The sequence below is a fragment of the Cryptomeria japonica genome, chromosome 7, assembly GCF_030272615.1.
Source record: "Cryptomeria japonica chromosome 7, Sugi_1.0, whole genome shotgun sequence".
Taxonomy (NCBI): Eukaryota; Viridiplantae; Streptophyta; class Pinopsida; order Cupressales; family Cupressaceae; genus Cryptomeria; species Cryptomeria japonica.
In genome coordinates this window covers 791,224,688-791,247,186 of record NC_081411.1, presented here as the reverse complement: position 1 = coordinate 791,247,186, position 22,499 = coordinate 791,224,688, and the positions used below count along the sequence as shown (strand labels likewise).

General features: G+C 34.3%; 1 protein-coding gene across 1 annotated transcript; it reads right to left on the bottom strand.

Moving 5' to 3' along the window:
- Positions 1-3,290: 3,290 nt before the first annotated feature.
- Positions 3,291-9,693, bottom strand: LOC131068947 (proliferating cell nuclear antigen). The gene is made up of 4 exons (XM_058004234.2): positions 9,145-9,693; positions 6,176-6,328; positions 5,335-5,432; positions 3,291-3,629 (listed from the first exon to the last, which is right to left on the bottom strand). Exons 1-4 carry the CDS (start codon positions 9,461-9,463, stop codon positions 3,411-3,413), a joined length of 789 nt encoding a protein of 262 aa, XP_057860217.1. The 5' UTR covers positions 9,464-9,693; the 3' UTR covers positions 3,291-3,410.
- Positions 9,694-22,499: the final 12,806 nt, after the last annotated feature.

Sequence of the window (22,499 nt, the reverse complement as noted above, 5' to 3'; positions counted from 1 at the left end):
CATACCATTAGTCATTATAGCTAGCTTCACACAACCACAAGTCTTAAATGATGCATTAAATTTCAACAAATATTTTGTGTTGTCTTCATATTCGACTTAACTGATTATGGCTATTGTTCTAGCTTCTAGGTAGTAATGTTGCACACTTTGAGATCTGTTATACACATGAGCCAAAAAGTACACATTTCAAAATATCACCCGATACCCTACTTAAAAGCATCGGTTACAATAAAAATTTTCACCAATTATAAAGCCAAACATCCATTCAATATTTTTATTTTTCATGTTCACATCCCAAAATGTCTCTTTTTATCCACTAGTCTTTAAAATGCAACTATTGCAATTGAAATACCTTTTTTGTTGCATAGTAATAACTTAAACATAGAACTCAAATTATTATATCCTTGGAGTGGCCTTCTAACTTATAGTGGGAGCATACCATTAGTCATTATAGCTAGCTTCACACAACCACAAGTCTTAAATGATGCATTAAATTTCAACAAATATTTTGTGTTGTCTTCATATTCGACTTAACTGATTATGGCTATTGTTCTAGCTTCTAGGTAGTAATGTTGCACACTTTGAGATCTGTTATACACATGAGCCAAAAAGTACACATTTCAAAATATCACCCGATACCCTACTTAAAAGCATCGGTTACAATAAAAATTTTCACCAATTATAAAGCCAAACATCCATTCAATATTTTTATTTTTCATGTTCACATCCCAAAATGTCTCTTTTTATCCACTAGTCTTTAAAATGCAACTATTGCAATTGAAATACCTTTTTTGTTGCATAGTAATAACTTAAACATAGAACTCAAATTATTATATCCTTGGAGTGGCCTTCTAACTTATAGTGGGAGCATACCATTAGTCATTATAGCTAGCTTCACACAACCACAAGTCTTAAATGATGCATTAAATTTCAACAAATATTTTGTGTTGTCTTCATATTCGACTTAACTGATTATGGCTATTGTTCTAGCTTCTAGGTAGTAATGTTGCACACTTTGAGATCTGTTATACACATGAGCCAAAAAGTACACATTTCAAAATATCACCCGATACCTTACTTAAAGATGCCCCAATAATCATGCATTTGAACATGCACTATAAAGTATCAATAAAGGTGCACAAATAGGCTAATTATGTTTCAAAAATGCTATCTACGCTGAAGTAGACAATAAGTACATATGAAATTTATCAAAGAACTTTTAGTTATCATTTTTTTATTTTCTTTCAAATTAATAATTGGAAGGTTGGATACATAACATATGAACAGTTATTAGAACTATAACATCCACTGGTGCTCTTCCCCTAGGTAAAGACCTTAGATGATGGCCATCGTGCAAATCTCGCTTATGAGAAAGAACATATGGAAATATATGCTACACTTGAAAGCATGCACTTGCCCTTGTGCCCACATTTGCGATACTTAACAATAGGTTTGATGAACGCATTTGCTTACATGTAGCAACGTCTCATTGCCCGTGTACCTATCACATCACATCAGATCTTTAAACCATTCTCCAAGATTTTGCTTCAAGCATTAGAGGCATGGCGTTTCCTTTTCCTAAGGTCCCACGACCATCTATCAATCATGTCTACTAATTATGTAGAGAAACCAAGGGTGCCCGTTTTGTAGATTCTTTGTGCAACGCAGACCGAAAACTCAAACCAGCCTCTTTATCTTATCCTTATTAGCCAATATCTTCAATGAAATATCACATCTTCCAATTCTTATTCAAATCTTCCTCTTAATCAAGTCAAGCTTATCATAGATTAGAAGAAACCTGACTTTTACAGACTATGCATAGTTCTTGAGTTTCATTTCACAAATAACCCTCATCTCACCGTAGTCTTGGTTGATATTTATTTGCAGCCATACTCAGATCTGATGCAATGATCGGACCTTTGCTCAATGTAAATATTGTTTAAATAGAAAAAGATAGCCAATTATTTGCTTTTTATAACTAATTATTTGCTTTGTATGCATGATTAGAAACAAAATAGTCATAACTACACTATTAACTGTGCAAATATGGAAACAATGAAACAGGCCTGGAATTTGACAATCACCCCTACCTATCATATGAATTTTTTATGACAGTTTAGTCATTTCAATGCCTTTCATTTGGCATTTTAAGATAAAATTTAACTGTCAAAAAATATAAAAGTAAAAGATTGAAGCAACGAAAATCAATGCACATCTTTCTTGGGAAGAAATGAAAATCATTATCTTAATGAGAAAATAATGATAAATTAGTAATATATGCAAAAATCTTAAATTTACTAAATGAGTTTCTAAATTAATGCACTAATATATATTATATATTAACATTAAATGATAATCAATTAATAATTACTAATTTAGTATTAATAAACATTTAAATTTTAAAATTATATATATTATGACAAATTTCTATAACAATCTTATTAAATATATTTAAAAATTTAAATTGACTAAGTTTCTAAATTCATATATAAAAAAATAGAATTATTTATATTAAAAAATTTTATCTATTATATTCTATCATTTCAATTATGACAAGTTTCTAAATTCATATGAAAAAATAAAACTATTCTAAACAATCATATTAAAATATTATAAAATTAAAAACAACATCCTTCCATATTATAAATCCTTCCATTTCAAAATATTCTAAATAAATTTGTATTTTTAAAATAAACATTCTAAACTAATATATATATTACCTACTATTTGAAGTGTCATCTATACGATTTTAGAAAAAATAGCATGTGTTCTACTAATTTTTCAAGCTGTCAAATATGGTTCAAAAGTGAAAAAACAGCCATTTTGCCTGTCAAATTCCAGGCCTGCAATGAAACTTAAGTAAAGCATTTTTATTATAAATAAAGATTTGACCTGCATTCAATCCAGTGAATAAAAAAGTAATCAATGTGAATTTACTTTTGCCAAAGCCGATGAAAGATCATCCCGTTAGTTATTAGCAAAACTTTAAACTAAACAATTATGCAATTCCAAAACACCCATTGCAAGAGAAGCATATCAGAGCTAAAAAGCAGCAAAACAAAGTAGTCATAACTACAACTATCAACTGTGCAAATATGGAAACAATGACACCCAAGTAAAGGAAGCATTTTTGTTATAAATATAGATTTGTTCTCTTTTCATCCAGTGAATTAGTAAAATTAATGTGAATTTACTTTTGCCAAAGCCGCTGAAAGATCCTGTTAGTTGTAAGCAAAACTTTAAACTATACAATTATGCAATTCCAAAATACCCATTGAAAGAGAAGCATATCGGAGCTAAAAAAAAAATTCTCTATAAATCGTTGTCAGATTATACTACCGTGAGGAAATAAGCATCTTAACCAAAAAACTCCCATGAAAAAAAGGTGGGAAAGCAAATACAAAAGAAAACTAAGATTCTCCTTCTTCCTCCTCAATCTTGGGGGCCAAATAAAACCTAATATAACCCATATCTGCAATTTTGTATTCTACAACCACAGGCAGATCCGAGGACATGCTGATTGTCACGGAGTTTGATAAGGGTGTTGCCTTGGTGAATGAATTCATGTAGCGTAAAGCAAAGGTCAATGACACAGGCTCCTGCATTTCAATAACTGTTGCCTCTTCTGGCTGTCAAAAATAACACCCCATAAAATTGTCAGTGCATGTCATTTCTCTACAGCATAAAAACAAAAAATGTAAAGCATGCTGGAGTTTATTCACACAAATGAACCAAACATAGGTTAGCGATAAGCTAATTAAAGGCCTAAAATTGGGATACAAGTGAAATAATTAACAAATTCCAGGTGGAAGTAACAAAGAAATTAAATTATGGCAAACTGACTTTGAAAAAGGTAGCTGAGGGTATCATCCACCTCCAAATCATAGACCTTAAAGATTCTTGTAATGGTTCCAATATCTAAATAAATGGAGAATAATAATGAATAATTCAGAGGTCCAATAGCAGAACAAGACATTGAATTGTAGGCTCGGCTGTTCCTTTTTTCTAGCACCCTATCTTAGAATGACCACCCAAAGGAAAGCACTGAGGTTTGACACCATAAACATCCTTCACCGACCCATGTTTCTTGGAGAAAGAGTAATGGAAGAGAGTAGATTCAGATGGGTCAATTCTTGGTTCTCTTGCTACAAAGTTGAGTGCTGGTCCCTGATTTTGGCTTCCAGATTCATCCTGGTGATGTTCATAACAAGAAGGCCATTGAATCCTGCTATTGCTGATCTTCATATAGAGAATAGTTGCATTTCCAACATAAATAAAGCTTGAAATTCATTAGAGATCCAAGACAAGAAATATTTCTTGTTCCATTTGAGCCACTACGATCACCAATACCAAACTACATTTGAGACTGAGAATATTAGACTTAAGGGCATATTAATAACACACGAGGCAATTGCAATTTCAGACTATACCAAATTCAGTAACATTTGAAGTCGAGACAATTACTATTTTAGGCCTTCAGTTTATCAACAACATTGCAAAACAAGATGGAGAGTACAGAGAAGCACACTACCAATAAAGAACATTTTTTAGAGTTCACCTATGTTTATATTATATCCTGGAGCCTCTGCAAAAGCACCATATCCATATCTCTATATCCACCTTGATAATTTATGTTGTTCAGCTTCAAAGTTTTGATATTAAAAGTCATTAGAAAGACATAAATTACTCCACATATTGCAATCTTTGACCTTTCTGACTTAAAATTGTCTAATTTCTTCCCTTAATATAGATTTAGATTTTCAGGCATGCATTAGTTCAATATTTTGACTCTAGAAGAGCCTTTTCAATAAATCCAACATATTCAGGTGATAAGTTCCATGAGGTTTAGATCGGCACTACAACTAATATTTTTTAATTTTGATTATTATTAATTAATTAAAATGTATATCATTTTTTCAATCAGGCTGTCAGACTTGGCTGAAAGACACTGTATTTGCAGAATGAATATTCAAACATACAAAATACTAGTCCTCATGTCAAAACAGATAAATATTAATAGTTGCAGAAGGCAGTGGCCCCAAGATTTACAAGATGAAAATAATAGCATACTGTAGAACAGGCCAAAACAAAAATTGTACTCTCAAGACCCTTCAATGTTCAGAACTGAGCATGCGTTAGCTAATTGTCTATAATAGTATAGTAGTATTGGCAAAAAAAATTCAAAACATATTCTAATTTGCTAATAGATCAAGAATGATAAAATGCCATCATCAATTAAAATCAAAAATAATTCAAAACATATTCTAAATTGCTAATTGATGAAGAATAATAAAATGCCATCCAATTTGGTGTTAAAGTTGGAAGCGGTGCTACCTTGTCAACTGAGGTATTTTGCCTACAAACAATATTTGCACTTCCAATATCACCCTTGGTAGAGAACTTTACTCCTTCCTTGGTCACGGAGATGACAACTACATGAAAATAACAAAGCATAAGTTACCCCTGCAAATTTTTCAAATATCATACTCGATAAAATGCTCATTTTTTCCATTCATCCAAAACTTCAAAAAAGATCATCAATGCATGGTGAAGGTTGTATAGCCGTACAACACCACCTCTCCAGCCCTCCGCCAAATCTTGCTACCAAGTCGAATACAAATATCACTAACATAAAACAAATGTAAAACTACAGAAGCATTCTGTGCAAGATATGATGACCCAATCTCGCAGAAGAAACTCAGACAAGCATATCCCCAACAAACTGTGGTGCTATGAGGCTTCTCATTTCAGATGCCAGCAAAATCAAAGAAACCAACAATTTAGCTCCTTGGTAAACAAGTTGCAGCCCGGTAGGGAAAAAAAAAAGAATGAAGAATAAAAGAAAAGTTAGTTGGATAAGTAATATATGCACTATAATTGTTCATAAAAATCACACAAAATTGCTTCCATTTCTACAGTACTTCCCCACACATTATAATTTCCTGTGCATGAAACAGCCCATCACACTTCTTGAATAACAATACTGCAAACACAAAAATAAAGGAAACAATTTGGTGGAAGGCAGTTTTATCCAGCATTTGACAAATTCTACAGAAAAGTGAATTAGAACTGGGAAAGTGCAAAAATCTGGCACCTTGAAATAAATGAATTATCTGGACAAAGTATAAAGCCTTTCCTATTTATCTTAATATACAAAACAGGTCCAACCTCATACCTGTGTCACCAATGGTGCTCAAGTCTTTGCAGATACGAGCAAACTCTTGTGATGGCATCCTCACAATGGATTGATACTCCGACTCGGGAATACCCAAATGTTCAGTGTCAATATCCATTAACTTCATTTCAAAGTCTGAGATTTTATCCTGGTCTGTTTCAAATACATAATAACTAATAAGAGAGTAATCACATTTTTTCTCTATTGATTCCCAACTTATATAGATATATAAAAATTCAGAAACAAAAGTTCAAAGCAAATTTTGCACCATAACATTAGAAATATCAGGGAACAATTAATAATATAAATAAAATTTGTTTTGTACATGGAGAAAACACAAATTTAATACAAATTATGCAGCATAATACAAGGAAAAAGACATGACATGTAAAATTCATGAAAAAACATTAGTCTTCCATTAGTCTTCCAGATGACAGTCTTCTTTCCAGGCATACAAATGACTCATGAAGGGACATCAACCAAAACACTAGAACACCCCTAACCTCAACCTCAGTAATTGGAAAGATCTCAAATTGCACAGCAAAAATTCAAGCCCCTTCAAGATTTAAACACCTTGAATTCAAAACGTCCTAACAACAATTTGAGAATACAAAGGCTAATCTGGCAACAAATCAACAACAAAAGTTCAAAGTAAATTTTGCACCATAACTTTAGAAATATCAGGGAATAATTAATAATATAAATACAATTTGTTTTGTACGAGGAGAAAACACAAATTTAATACAAAATTATGCAGCATAATACAAGGAAAAAGACATGACATGTAAAAGTCATGCAAAAACATTAGTCTTCGGGGTATGGTCTCTATCCCAGAAGACAGTCTTCTCTCCAAGCATACAAATGACTGGCCATGATCAAGTACATGAACAACAGAGGCACACAGGATATAGCTCTTTAATTAACAAAGAGCTTATGAAACAAAATACATTCTAATTATATTCAAAAGTGTTGCTTTCAGAAAATAAGAACCCCTAAAGTGAAAATTTTGAAAACTACTATATATAAGTGTCATAAAATAAAAGGATATAGCTCTTTGATTAACAAAGAGCTTATGAAACAAAATACATTCTAATTATATTCATAAGTGTTGCTTTCAGAAGATAAGAACCCCTAAAGTGAAAATTTTGAAAACTACTATATATAAGTGTCATAAAATAAAAGCTAACTCTCTAAATGTCTGCAGCTCCCTATAACTCCAGTCTTTTCAGGAAAGCAAATATCTCATTCACATTGAAACCTCATTAAGTCATCAATATCGTATCCTTGCAGACAAAGTACCAATGTGACAGTACACCTGAATATTACATCATACACATCACTCCCATATTATCCTTTAATATTGTTTGATTTTAATTTGCAAAATATAGCTCTTTAATTAACAAAGAGCTTATGAAACAAAATGCATTCTAATTATTTTCAAAAGAGTTACTTTCAGAAAATAAGAACCCCTAAAGTGAAAATTTTGAAAACTCCTATATACAAGTGCCATAAAATAAAAGCTAACTCTCTAAATGTCTGCAGCCCCCTATAACAACTCCAGTCTTGTAAACCCTTAAGTGTGTTCCTTGGTTTTTTATTTAGTTTTGTTGTCAACCCCAGGTACCAAACAACTTCCAGCTGCTCCCATCATGCTGGTCAAGGGATGTCTAAATTCTAATGGAGCTTATGGTTCACTTAGCTTATTTAGAAAAGATCATGCAGCTAAGTAGACAGCAACTTGAAGTTCTACAGTCTGGACGTAAGTGGATAGTTGGCATTATAGCTTCAATTCAGAAATTTTAGCTTCCAAACAGAATAGATGATGTTGGGTTTATCGCACATTAGATGTTGATGTTTCAACACTTACTCAACATGTGTGCTTCTAAAGCAGGTCAGCCTATGGCAGCAATGGTGGATGTTACGGCACAGCCTGCAGTATGGGCAGAAGATAGCTGTTGGGTAGCTCACAGTGTGCTATCTTGAGCTCAGAATAGATTCCTCTAGCCTGACAAAAATACTACCACTAAAGAGCTAAAGATTGATGCAATCAGTACAATGTTGACTGCCAAAAGTCACTTCTAATTCCAAAATGAACATAGATATGTTACCCAGAACACATGTTATTGATAGAGAATATAAAATCCTCCACAAGCAAAACTGGACAGACAAAATGCATCAAAATCCCTTTTCCTAGGACCTTTGACTGACTTGCAAGGTATTTATCAAAGCAGATAAGAGTGTTATCACACGAGATTTTTGTAGCCATTTTACATACTAGAATTTGATGACTAGCCATTTTTTTAGCTCTTTGTATGTGGTGCAAAGCTCAAACTATCAAAAATTGAGCTATTATAAATAAAATGACGATGGCAACATACAACCTTAAAGAATCGTAGAAGAATGCTAGCAGAGGACACTCTAACCCAGGGTCAAATCCCCCCATGGCAAATAGGTGGTCTTTAACTCCAAAAGAAAAGAAGCAATACTGTTGTGCAACTAGCATGATAACAATTTTGAACTGACTAGAAATATGGTAAACATCAAAACTATTCAGCTTTAACAAACATGAAAGACTATGGTCCAACCCCATGTGTGGCCAGCAAAGAAATAAAGGTGTCACATAACTTCATTAAAGCCTTGTCAATAGAAACAAATATCAACAAAACTGGCTATAATCACCATAAAGTAATGAAAAACTTCATCTTAGAATGCCGGGCACAGTACCTTCCGGAGAAGGACGCAGAACCAGGAAAGCATATAGGAACTTAGTAATAAACAGCAATATCATAAGAAATTAAACTACTAAAATAAATCAAACTTCAGTTAAACTGCTTAAAACTTAATCATATCTCGCTAGATCAAGAAGGCAAAGCCCGTAAGTAAAGCTCTCAGAACTAAACCATCAGAAAAGGAACAGAATAGAAATGTCTTGTTTAATAAAAACATAAGAAAGAAGAAAAACGACTTACTGGGGCTTTCAAACATGAAGGTGACAGTATCCCCCCCATCGTCGGCCTTGATGGTGATAATATCATCGTTACCAGCGCACTTCAACATCTTGGCCATGTTGTTCAGATTCATCCCCATGGACATATTCCTGTCGCACCTGAAATGCTCGAAGCCCTCCGACCTCAGCAGCAGAGCCACTAGGGCCACGTGGCTCGAATCCATGGCCTGCAGAGAAAACCCAGTTGCCGAGCAATCGAAGTTGGCATCTGTGACCAAATCCTTTATGGCCTCCAGCACCTTCTTCAGGAGACTCCCCTGGACAAGCCTTAATTCCAACATGGCTCAACACAGGGAAAAATACAAAGGAAAACACCAAAAAAAGGAAAGAACGAAAAGATAAGTGAACGACGGCGTAACAGAACGCTGGAGAATGCTCTGCAAAGTATGGAGAAAGCCAAGAACAACGATAATTTTGTGGGGCGGGAAAGTATGAATGAGGGTTTCAAGGGTTTTGAGGTCTTTTATGATAAAAATTGCAAATTGGCGGGAAGGGCAAATCTTCCTCAGGGATTTAATGCGATATATGAAGCACCTTTCAGTGGCTTTAAATTGACGGTTCCTTTACCTGTCAATTTAAAAGGGGGCCAATATTTATTAGTATCGGCCATTGATTGGGTTTTTTAATTTTTAATGGATAGGTGTAATGGCCTAGTATGGGATAGTTTAAATTAACTATCGAACATCTTAGTTTAGTTGTCATTGGTCAATTTAAACATCTTGCATTTGAATTTCACAATTATTATAGGCACCTTGACATTTTGAAAGTTTTAAGATCATCATGGATCAAGCTTTTGCTTGTGTGTATTTGGAATTTGGTCTAGATAAAAAGTATTGGTAAATGTCAAGAAATATTGTAAATTTAATTTTATCTATAAGAGTTGAGTTGTTTGAGTATTCGTGTGTTTTGTTTCTATAATAGAAAGATATTTTTTACAAGGTATATTGAACATGGAGCTCTTTCACAGAATTCGAATGTGTTAAAATTAGATGGCAATTTATTACGTTGGTGAAAATCAAAACTATGTAAAAATGGAAACTTTGGAACAAGTTATGGACATCAATCAAAACATGATGCAAGGAAACTTTTTGTCAAATGTTGTAGGTGCAAGCACCTTGGTTAACATGAGTTGTCTTATAAGTTAATAATGTTGAGAAAACAAATGATCCGTAATTTTTCAAAATAAATTTTTTACATGAATTTGCTCAATTGAACATAAATCTTGAAGTGCATTTTTGTACACTTGTATAACACTATGTCATTTCACTTAAATATATTTGAAATACATGAGCTATAACATTCCATTAAAATGTACTTGAATGCATGAAACTACATGATTTCATAAAATATGTAGTTTGATATTTTGTACGAAGTTATAGAAAGTTTTCTTTTTTAATTTCATGAACAATGTGGAGATTGCAATAAGAATAAAATGGTTCAACCAATGATAAATGTAGATAATTAATTATTTAATATTTTTCATTTTAAAATTACATGTATACATTACAAAAAATAAATATAAATTTTAGGTGTGAAAAAGTATAATATACAATTGGGGAAACACAAAACCTATATAAACTTTTTCCAAATAACAAAGGTGTTGGAGTTGAGAAAATACAACACCATAGGAGCCCAAATGATCTCTGCAAGCTGAAAAACCTGTTACAAGGAGAAGCAAGGAAGCAAATCACAGAAGAAACAAAAACACAGGAAAAATATGCTCCAAAAGATGAGAGCTCAATAATCTCCAAAAATGTATTGTCAATAATAATTCTTCTTACAAAGAAAAGAATGAACTCAACCTTTAATAGGTCAAGAAACCCTGAAAGGGAAAACCTAGGTTTGCACATAATAATTAATTCAAGAATTAATTATTATGCATCGAAAGTTAGCTTAAGTGTAAAAGAGATAAATGGAACTTAAATAATCAAACAAATATTGTTTAATTAATCAAGTAAATAACTGAATACTCTAACACCCCCCCTTAAGCTAGACTTAGGGAGAAGCTAAAACCTAGAACAGCTACTGAAAGCAAGAAAGATGGGTCCCAGCAATAAGGCCTGATCAGGTACCCAAATACAATGAAATCTCTATGAACTGGAGAAATAGAGAAAACCACATGGGAAAAAAACTCTACTCCAAAAAGAGATGGAAAAGAACACCACTGAAACATGAAGAACCTGCAAACTTTGTCGAAGAATAACTGTTGATCTGAAGAACCTCCACTGAAATAGAACATGACCAGGTAGAGAAGACTATGATCTGTATGAGTGCCCTCAAATGACACTACTCGAATCAGATGGCAAACAAGGCAAATATTGAACTTGAAGATACAGATGGCATGAGAAACCAAAGCCTGAAGAGCTGATCAATCGAACCACGGAAGCATTAGAACCAACAGGACAAACCTCCCCATAATGCGGAAGAGGGAGAGGGACAGGAACACTGAAAAGAACAGCCAAGAAGAACTGCATGACAAAGAACCAGGAACATCAAAGGTGCTAAGAAAAGTACAGGGTGTCGTGGAAGGAACACTCACTTGACACACATCGTGAGGTGAATGTCATGGAAGGAACACTCACTGTACAAAGGAAGATGGAAAACAACAGGCAAACATCAACCTCATCATGGCACTTTATCAATAGTGCATGTACAACAAGGCACGAGATGTGCAAGATCCAAAGTAAACAATGCATGATGGCACTTTATCAATAGTGCATGTACAACAAGGCACGAGATGTGCAAGATCCGAAGTAAACAATGCATGATGGCACTTTATCTCAATGTGTTTGCATAAATACAAGCGGCAATGATAAGAAGACTGGAAATAGAAATGAGAACCAAAATAGAGACATCCTACCCAGAGAAGAGATCCTAGGACCTGAAACAACTAAGATATCCACCAGAGTGCTGAAAAGCAAAAAACTGAATAAAATATGCATGGAGCAGAATCTGGAAATATGCATCATATGGCTGGAAAGTACACAACACGCGCTTTCCAAAAATATAAAATTTTTGAAAAACAGAGGTTGGATGCTCATTCCATGGCTCCCGGAGTGCAAAAACTAGACCTCACTTTGACTGGAAAAAAACACAGGAAAAATATGCTCCAAAAGATGAGAGCTCAATAATCTCCAAAAATGTATTGACCTATTTTGGTTCTTGAGCCTCTGGGAGTATTTTTTTCTCTGATACCATGTTGGAGTTGAGAAAATACAACACCATAGGAGCCCAAATGATCTCTGCAAGCTGAAAAACCTGTTACAAGGAGAAGCAAGGAAGCAAATCATATAAGGAACAAAAACACAGGAAAAATATGCTCCAAAGGATGAGAGCTCAATAATCTCCAAAAATGTATTGTCAATAATAATCCTTCTTACAAAGAAAAGAATGAACTCAACCTTTAATAGGTCAAGAAACCCTAAAAGGGAAAACCTAGGTTTGCACATAATAATTAATAAAAGAATTAATTATTATGCACCTAAAGTTAGCTTAAGTGTAAAAGAGATAAAGGGAACTTAAATAATTAAATAAATATTGTTTAATTAATCAAGTAAATACCTGAATACTCTAACAAAAGGCACCACCCAAATTTTAGAATGAATGGTACCTCATAAAACCAACTAACTAGCAAAGTGAAAGAAAAAGGAAAAAAGTGAACAACCCATATTTTAGAGAAGCATCCAAACTAGATCATGGTGAAGCTTCAATCAACCTCCCAATGAGAAACAATACATATACCAACAACCTTTATATACTTGAGCTCACATTGTAGAGATCAAGTCACTATGAAGGGTATTCATGAGCCCTTGAACAAACCATCTCCAATCAACTTAGAGCATTAGCAATCAAAAACCACACCCAAATACTATTTTTTCCAAGATGGAATCCAATTCACTTAGGAACTCTCCAAACTAAAGTATCTGCCATTTTATGAATGTCATCCTTTTCTACGCCTAAATCTAGGAGCACCCTAACTAACATTAAGGAGGTATCTATAATGACGTGATACTAGTGGTCAACAATAAGAAAATCTTCCTTGATACATTAAATGTGAATATGGTGATGTTTATGAGTTTGATTGTTTTATGAAGGTGCTTTGATGTAACTAGGCCATGAAAATCTTTCTACCTTTTGCTAGATAGAAAACATACATTAGTATCCACTGCCTAAGAAAATGTCATGAGAAAAAGAAAAAGGGGATTTATTAATGGGAGTGCAATAAATCATAATTGTATAATCATCCTTTCAAAGTGCAATGCAGAGTGGGGAGTACAATCAAGGAATGCTTGTCACTGCAAGCAGAAATCAATATTTTGATGCAACTAGATGCACATATGCCATCATCAAAATTGAACACTTAAAGTCCTAAATCATTTGAAATGAGCTTAATATGTGATGTATTTTTCATCAACTCCAGTAATGATTATTTGATTAAGGGATGGTTAAAAGTCGGGTGTGTGATGTGAGATAGTATTTTCTAGTTATAAGATGCCAAAGTTGGCAAAAGAATTAGCCACTTTATTTTCTTCTATATAGGCATGGTACATGTATAGACGTCTAAAAGTGAATCCAAAATTTACCAAACATTATTAGGAATATTAGAAATCTTATAGTTAGGGGAATATCACTTCTTAACCACATTAACAATAATAATTGAATCGCAATATGAACCTTGGTGATGTTGGAATCCATGCATGGTTCTAAATTGAGGATGTGAGGATGTGTTTTAGCTTCATTATTTGTACTAGTAGCTAATCTATTGGAAGAAGTCGCTATAATTTATTTTTTTTCCAAAACAAGGTGGCGGTGCCACTTAATATATTTTATTATATAAAGTTGATTTAAAGAGCTCCCGGAGAAAAGAACCAGTAAGAAAAACTTTGATCCTTTCTCTACAATACATAGAAAGGTTGTGAGATTTAAATCTCAAATATGCCAAGAAATACAATATCTTATAGTGTCCAGAATACCGAGTGCCATAAAACATCCCCCAGTATCGAATATTTTCTGGAATGTATTGAACAAGATGCAGTCTAAACCAAAACATCACGAGAGCTGTGCACATTTACATAGCAGTCCACAATCTGTCTCACTTATGAATTTATCGAACTTACAATCCAGCACACTTCTCAAATCGATATCCCTTCACAATATACAGATGTAGCAAAACCACAGGACCCTGCACTTATAATATCACACATACCAATTTTATATCATTATGAAAAAGACCATTGTACAGCTATATGTAATATTATCCTATACCCATATCCTCCAAAATTTTTGCCTTAAGAATTGGATAAGAATCAAAATCACAATTCGGACCCATCATATTAAGTTCCTCCTTGGAACTTCCCATATTTGCCAAATGATCTGCAACCCGGTTCCCTTCTCTATACACATGTGAAATGGTGAAGTTTATAAATGTATCAATTAGTGTCCATGCTTGTTCAAGTAAATATCTTATCTACCAATTATCAATATTTCTCTTTATGCAAGCGTTGATAATAATAGCTGAATCGCCTTCAATGTGTATATATGAGATGTTCAGTTTTTTTACTAGTAGAATACCTTCAAGCAAAGCATATGCCTCTGCAAAGTTGTTAGTACCCAGTGGAATAAAAGCAGCTTTCAAAGCTAAAGTTGCTATAATTTTATCATTTGAATCTTTGACTATATATCCTTCTCATGATACATCAATTTCACCTTACTTACTCCATAAGAATTCTAAAAACAAAAAAAACACATAGACATCTAAAAATGACTTATGCATTTTCATCTTGTCATGTCATTGCCTTCTTACCAATTCTCCTAACATTTATTAATTAAATAGTTTTTAATTTTTCAATTAAGCTAATTTTATCTAATAATTAAATAGTTTTAACGATTTATTTATTTTAATAACCTTTTATATCCATAATTATTTAAATATTTTTAAATGTAATTGGTTTTGTCATTTAAATCCAATATTAATTATAGAATTTAATTATTTAATTAATTTATCTCTCATAATTGAACAATTTAAAAGAAAAAACAATTAGCTAACACTTCCCTCTCAAATAAATTAAATTCAAATAATTTATTTAATTTTATCACCTCAAATAAATAAAATAAATATTATTTGCATTACAGGGCTTACCCTCTCTCAAATTTTTTCATCCATTGATCTTTCTAATTAATCTTCGCCATTGATTAAATATTATGTGAGGCATATAAATAAGAACTTCACTCATTCACTTCTCCCTAGCTAGCACTTTTGAGCACTTACACTATTGTCAAAATATCAAGCATCTGTAAAGCATTATCATTATCAAGAGCTAGCACTTCATGAGATCAAGAGCACTACTATCATTTTGAGCAAGCATCTATCATTATCATAATCAAACATCAATCGAGCATCAATCAAACAAGCTAGCATCTACAAAGCATCCATTATCAAGTATCAAGCCTTCACACTATCATAATGTTATCAAAGTTATGCTACAAAATCTAAGAGCAAACCTACATAGATCATTCAAGTATTTATCAAAAAACAATGGAGCAATCTAAGGTCTTTTCCATAGTATTATTGTAATCATTTGATTTGTGAATAGATCTTAGGATTTATTGAAGGATTTTGTGAATGTGAATTTGGATCTCGCATTGCATTGTTTCCATTATTTTGATTCACATTTTGGCATGCTTGGTGGGACCCACATCCCTGTTTGATCTATATTTTTGGAGGTTTTTCTAACCTTGTTGTTTTGTTCAAAAAATCAAGGCTAATTTTATGCAAACAAAGTTGAGAAAAAAACCCTAGGGCCTTCAAATATTTCATCATATCTCTCAAACAACTACGAATTTTTCTACCTTTTTTAACTGAAGGCTAAGGATCATCTCAAGAGCCTACAACTAAAAAAATTAGGTTCAGATTGTCATTTTTGGCTATCTTGGATCTCTTCATATTGGATCAAGGGTTTTCAAACATAATTAGAAAGTGCTAAATCAGGTACACTTGTTCTCAACCCTCTTATTTACATTTTCAAATCAATCGCAATCTTTGTTTTCTATCATAGATTCTTTTCTTTCTTTAGATCATCTTGCTTGGTGTATCTTCCTCACATTAAAATCAATCTTAAAATAAACCTTTCGCATTTGGACTTAGGCTTAAAATAAGCCATTATCTTTTAATCCCCAACGTTTACTTAAGTATGCTCTCCTATCATGTCCTAGTGGCGAACTTGAGTGGTCAAAAATAAGTGATCTTGCTTTTTTTATTTTTAGGGGGATTGCTTAGAGAAGTGATCACTCTAAAGGACAACCTTAAACCTCATGTTCTAATCTACTATAAAAAGTGGGGTGAATCGAAAGGCACACCTCTTCGAAGTGAAATTTTATCAATCTAGGCTAAGCCTCTAATAACTTCATACCTTAGAGAAGTGAAGGTGGAGAGTGGGTTACCATCTCCTCCTCGTTGCTTGGCATTATTCTTTTTCATATACTAATTTAGGCCTCAATGTACCCTTGTGGTATATAGAAGATACCCCTAATTGAGCTTGTAAGGCCTATAGTTGAATTTTTTGGCAATCATTTCTTGTGCATATAAGGATTGATAATCCCATTTGAGTAGGCTTGTTGGTGTATCTTACGTGTTTCACTGTTTATATCTCCTTCCCCACTTGAAACCAAGAGGGGACAAAAATCAAAATTGAGCCACAAGAAAAGTGTCTTCATATTTCATTTCTTATTACATCAAATCAAGTAACGAAATTCAAAACAAGAAATTTTTTTTTATATATATATATATATATATTATCTTAGTGAATATAGAGGTGTAAACATGCTTAAACGTGCTTAATGTCTTTCATTACCTATTGTTTTGTTTACATATCTTGTCGTGATCTTGTCAAAAGAAACCATTAAACCAAAAAAACTTCAAAAAAAATCAAAATTCTACAGACCGAACTTTCAAAAAATTCAAACTAAAAAACTTACAAACTTGAAATTCATACATGACAACCACAAGATCACAACACAAAAAAAAAACATGGAATCACAACCTGAGTCAAACATACCAACTTCTCCATGAGGAACTCAATATCCACAAGTGGAATGCCAAAATATTTACCTCAACGAGGGTAAACAAAGGTAGCATCAATTTACTGTTGCCCACAACATCCACACACTCTAAAATTCATAGAGACCCAACAAGAACTCACACACAAGGACCAATCACCAAAGAGTAATCATTCTCCACCTTAGGAGGAACTCAAATAGGGTTATTTATCCTTCCATAATAAGTACAAGAGGGCCTAGGACGTACTATTCCTTAACAAAACTCTACTTGGGTTGGTTCACATTGAACTCACTAAAACATGATACAAGGCACCCAAGCAAGAAGTCAAACTACTGACTCACAACGCAAGAACTCACACAACTACACACCAAGTACTAACAAAAACATGGTCAACAACTTGAACCAAAGATCCCAATGTTGCAACATGGGCTATGATACTAGATGTAATGCCCTATTTGAAGGGACCAAGGCAAAACTTGGTGGAACAAAAAATTTTTTGAAACAACAAGAAGAAGGTTACATTAACCAAATGTTGCACTTGCATTTGCATTGAAACAGGTACACATGTATCATATGCAACATTATGACACAAAGGAAATTACAACCAAAATAACCTCACCATTACATATGCAAGGTGTTACTAGCAAAAGGTTCAATAGTCACAAGATAAAACCACCACGACCAACCTGAGAGAGAGAGAGAGAACACCATCTAAAATATGATGAATTGCAACCTCACAATCACATTCTCTCATGACACCACATAATGATAAGACAAGGGAACCAACAACCTCCAACTCATACCAAGTTAGACTTCAAAACATGAATGACATACTAAAAAACCAACACCAACAATGGTTGTCTATGAGCCAACATAGCTCAACTAGATGAAGGCACTATCAATTTCTAAGACAAGGAGTAGGATGAGGGCACTAGCACCTCCAGTTTGTTGGGACCTATAAAATTTTGATGATTTGAGAGGCCCATTTCAAACAAGACATCTGCATTCTCCTTGCCTATGGTATGGCATGGCTATTAAAACCTTCAGGCAAATTCATTTGGCAAGTGTATCGCCAAATCCCCTGTGTGGCAGATGGAAGGTAAAAGAAACTTCAAAACAAATGCAATCGACCTGTGTAAGGCATTTCTACTTGGGCGCCAAATTGGGTTTACAAAAGAAACAAGGTTGCCAGGCATGAACATTTATCCCACATTGGTTGTGCGAAGGGAGTATTTTGTATTTAAATACAAATTTGCACACTTCTTAAGTGTCAAAGCTTAAGGGCTTTTGGCAAGAGGTGGCTCGTGGCCCAGTGGACCCCACGTGTGCGCATCTCAAGGTGTCCAAATTTTGGTACATGCTGGCGAGAAGGGCTAAGGGTTGCACAAATCAAGAGATCCAACGGCATATCCGAGAAAGATCAACGATGGAGTACAATTCCAGGACTATCAGCGGTTGTCGTTGTACCGCGACATAAAGTACCCGAAATGTTATTCCATCGGGACTTGGTGACCAAGGCAGGTCCAGGTGGCATGTCCAGGTGGTGGGTCCAAGTGGCAAGACAGGTGGATCCGCAAGCGAGCCGGAGGAGACACGTGGCACGGATGGACGAAGAGGTAAAGGTTGAGCAAGTTGAGCAGATCTGACGACCGGGCAAAGAGATCTAATGGCGGTCGCTACACCGCGATGGGAAACTGCTCGCTAGTTATCCACCGTGACATGGCGACCAAAAGGTGGGTCTGGCCTAGGGTGACGTGGCGATTAAGGTGAGGCCCAAATGGATCCAAAGGCGAGCCAGGGTGACTAAGTGAAGCCAAAGCCCAAGGCGAGGTGGTGGACAAGTGGCGCCCAAGTGAGAATTTTGGGACTATCAACGGTTGTCATTGTACCGCGGTTGTGAGTGCTCGGAATAATATTCCTCGTGATCTAGCAACAAAGAGGAGCTTCATTCCGGCAGTGAGTCTAGGTCATGCTAAGGTGGCAGGACAGGGACCCCGGAGCCAATCCAAAGGTGACACGTGGTAGAGCGCAGAAAGAGGCCGCAAAGGCAAAAGTCAAAGTTAAATATATAGTTTAGGACTATAGTACAGAAGTGCCAATATTTAAATGACTGTTGTGCCTGACTGATTTACAAGAGAAATTAATGACTGACCTACAGAGAGATTGATGGTTGAGGGGTTGTTTTTTGCCCGAATATACAAGTGTTATATATCGTTGGAAAGCTTTCCATTCGAGGAGTTTGTTTCTGCAGTCAGTTGTGGCACACATTAAGTATCTCAAGAGCAGTTTCCTCAGGATTTCAAAGGGATTTGTCAGTTTGTCAGAGAAGATTTTCTACAGGCCAAGTGCAGCAGCCGATGGCAGAGGGAGTAGGACTTGTCATTAATGAAATCGGAATTCTTCTTTCTTCCTTCTTATTCTGAGGTCTTCTCATTTTGTAAGGGTTCTAGATTTTTGTGAGCAAGGCTCCTTAATCTTGGTTTCCAATTCTGATTTTTACCAAGTTTGTAATATAATGTCTTTTTTTCAAGTAATGGAGTATATTTTCTTGTTGTAGGTGTTTCTTGTTGCAGATTTATATGTATGTAAGGCATGCATAAATTCACTCAAAGTTGTCTCTAAATGTATATTTCTTTGTTACAAATTAAGTCCTCAAGGAGGCTGGAGTTTGTCATCTCAAGGAGTTTGTTGTGATTGTTTGCAGGTATTCTTCAAGGAAGAATTTAAACTCCGTAATCAATCATAAATAATGGAATATATTTTCAAGATCTGATGATTTTGTGAATGAGCTGAGTAATGCATTTATGCAAGGCATTAATGCAGGAATATTTAATGATGAAGATGGATTTGCAGTAGAGGTTTTTCATTTGCAGTTTGATGTATGACTCTATGCCCTTAGATAAGGCACTGGTCTTGCAGATTATGGGGATTCTCAGAGATTTTAAAATCAAATATCCATTTACTTTTATGTTTGTAGTTTTAGTTTGTTCCACCTATCTCATGCTTCAACTTAGTTGAGATGTCAACATAGATCTAGCCTATCTACAGTAACCTCCTAGTTGTTTAATCCTTGTGAGATCTATATGCTTTTATTGATGCTATCATATGTGTGTAATGGGTCTAAGTCAATGCATCAAAGGTACACCCACCTAGGTTTTACAGAGCCTAAAGAGTAGAAGGATTCAAATCCTTGTTATGTTGTCCAAGTCCTGAAGTTCTTCATTGTACGAAGTTGGCTATTTCATAGATAGATTGCAGGTGAACTTGGTTTGCTCATTTTTTAGAACAACAAAAATGGCGACTCTGTTGGGGACTAAATGAACCGTTGAGAATCTCTGGTTAAGAAAAAATTATTTAATATATAGTTGAGATTATCCCATCCGAGTCACCAATAAAAATGGCAACTCTACTAGGGAACCCGTGAGTCTGGCCAAAGTTCATTTGGGGAAGAGTCTTAGAAGTTTACAAATCTGAAAGTTATTTTTCAGATTTGAAAGTGTATACCCTGGAAGGTTTTGTTGCTGAGAAATTTAAAAAAAATAAAATTATGTGACTCTGCTACATGAGACCCAGAAATTTGAAAGTGTTTTAGAGTGAAGATCAGTGGTTAAATTTTATTCCTCTTCAGGGAGGTGGCGACTCTGTAAGAACGAACCTGAGATTTGGAGGAGTTCTTCAAATTTTTCAGTCAGAAGTGAAGTGAACAACATCATCAATTTTACTCCAGGTATTCCTCAAAGTATTCATAAAATAATTATTTGTTCCTTATAAGGTGAAATAGTCACCATAGAAACGAAAAGAAATATGCACTTCACATACTTCCTGTTTTGAAAAGTTTCAGTCATAAATATTGTGAGAAGTATGTCAAGTTTTGAAGTTAATGACTGCATGTGTTTTGCAAAGTGTTTGTAAAATAGTAAGATGCATTGTCCAAGTAATGGTTCAGTAGACTTCTCAAATTTGATGGATCTAGATGTGGTTCCTAGATCTAAAAACCCTTTGTCAAATTTGAAAGAAATTGATAGGGAGATTGAAATATATCTTCAAAGAATCCAAGATAAGTTCATCTTGTTTTTAAGAAGGAAAGTAGGGAAGAGAAAGGAAGAATCATCATATGTTTTTTATGAAAGATTTATTGCTACATTAAATGAGCTCCCAGTTGATGTTAGACCCCATGAGTATGTTTGGATTCAATTATTCTTAGAGCTTGATGAGCCCGACTCGATCAATTGGTCTTCAATCTTGAGGGAAGAAAGTGTTGCACACATTAAAGAGTGGATAGATGAGATTGAAATGAATAAATCTGAAAATGCACATAATATTGGATATAGTGATGGAGATGAATCCGTGAGTGGAGATGTCTCATATGATGTTGAAGATGACTCTTGTTCTCAGCATGACAATGCAGATGTGTATTCAGAGCAAGAAGAAAATTGTGAGAACATAAGTTATTGTTCAAATAATCGTGAGCCTATTGAGGTTTCAGATTTGAATAATGTAGATCATCTTGTTGTTAAGTTCAATCCACAAAGTGTTTGCAACCAGGGTTACGAAACCATGTTGCAACATATAGCAGCACTTTATGATCAACATGATAAAGGTAATGATGCAAATGCAAGTTGTTGTAATGACAAAATAAATGTACACAAAGACATGAGCACAAAAGATTTAATGCCTGCATCAGATTGGGACAATGTTTACAACACAGAAGGTAAAGCCAAGGAAAATGAAAATGAAGGAGGAGGTTCACTAAGTAGTGAAAAAATCTCAGAACTCTTAGCTGCTGATCTTAAGAGGTATGCATCCAGAAGTGTCCCCAATCTCTCATACCCAACCAGTATATGTTTTGATACTGATGATATTTTTGAGGGTGTGAGGTATGTTACATATTGTATATATGTAAAATTCATCTTAAAAACAAGTAATCAATTAGAAGCAAAAAGAAAATCACGAATCCCTTCTAATCAAAGAATCTAACAAATAAGACAATGAAATGACACAATCAAGCAAATGGGAATTAAAACAATCAAATCAAATCAAAACTCCCTATCCCAAGATCGCATATTGCTTCCATTGCTCTTCTCCTCTTTGTGGTATGATGGCTCTCAAATATTGCGTTGGTAACCTGCAAGTGACACAAAGATTCAAAGTTCGTGATTATTGAAAATGGAGATTGGATGCTCAATTTATAGAAAATTGGATGAAATTGATTGAAAGGTGGAATAGAATGATCAAGAGATGGAACTCAGGTGAGCTCACGT

Bases quoted from the DNA above. Each gene is read 5' to 3' on its own strand.
- LOC131068947 (XM_058004234.2), bottom strand. From the start codon at position 9,463: ATGTTGGAATTAAGGCTTGTCCAGGGGAGTCTCCTGAAGAAGGTGCTG. The intron at 6,329-9,144 runs GTAAGTCGTTTT...TATTTGAAACAG, and splicing joins CTTCATGTTTGAAAGCCCCA to ACCAGGATAAAATCTCAGAC. The intron at 3,630-5,334 runs GTAGCACCGCTT...TATTTTTGACAG, and splicing joins AAAATACCTCAGTTGACAAG to CCAGAAGAGGCAACAGTTAT.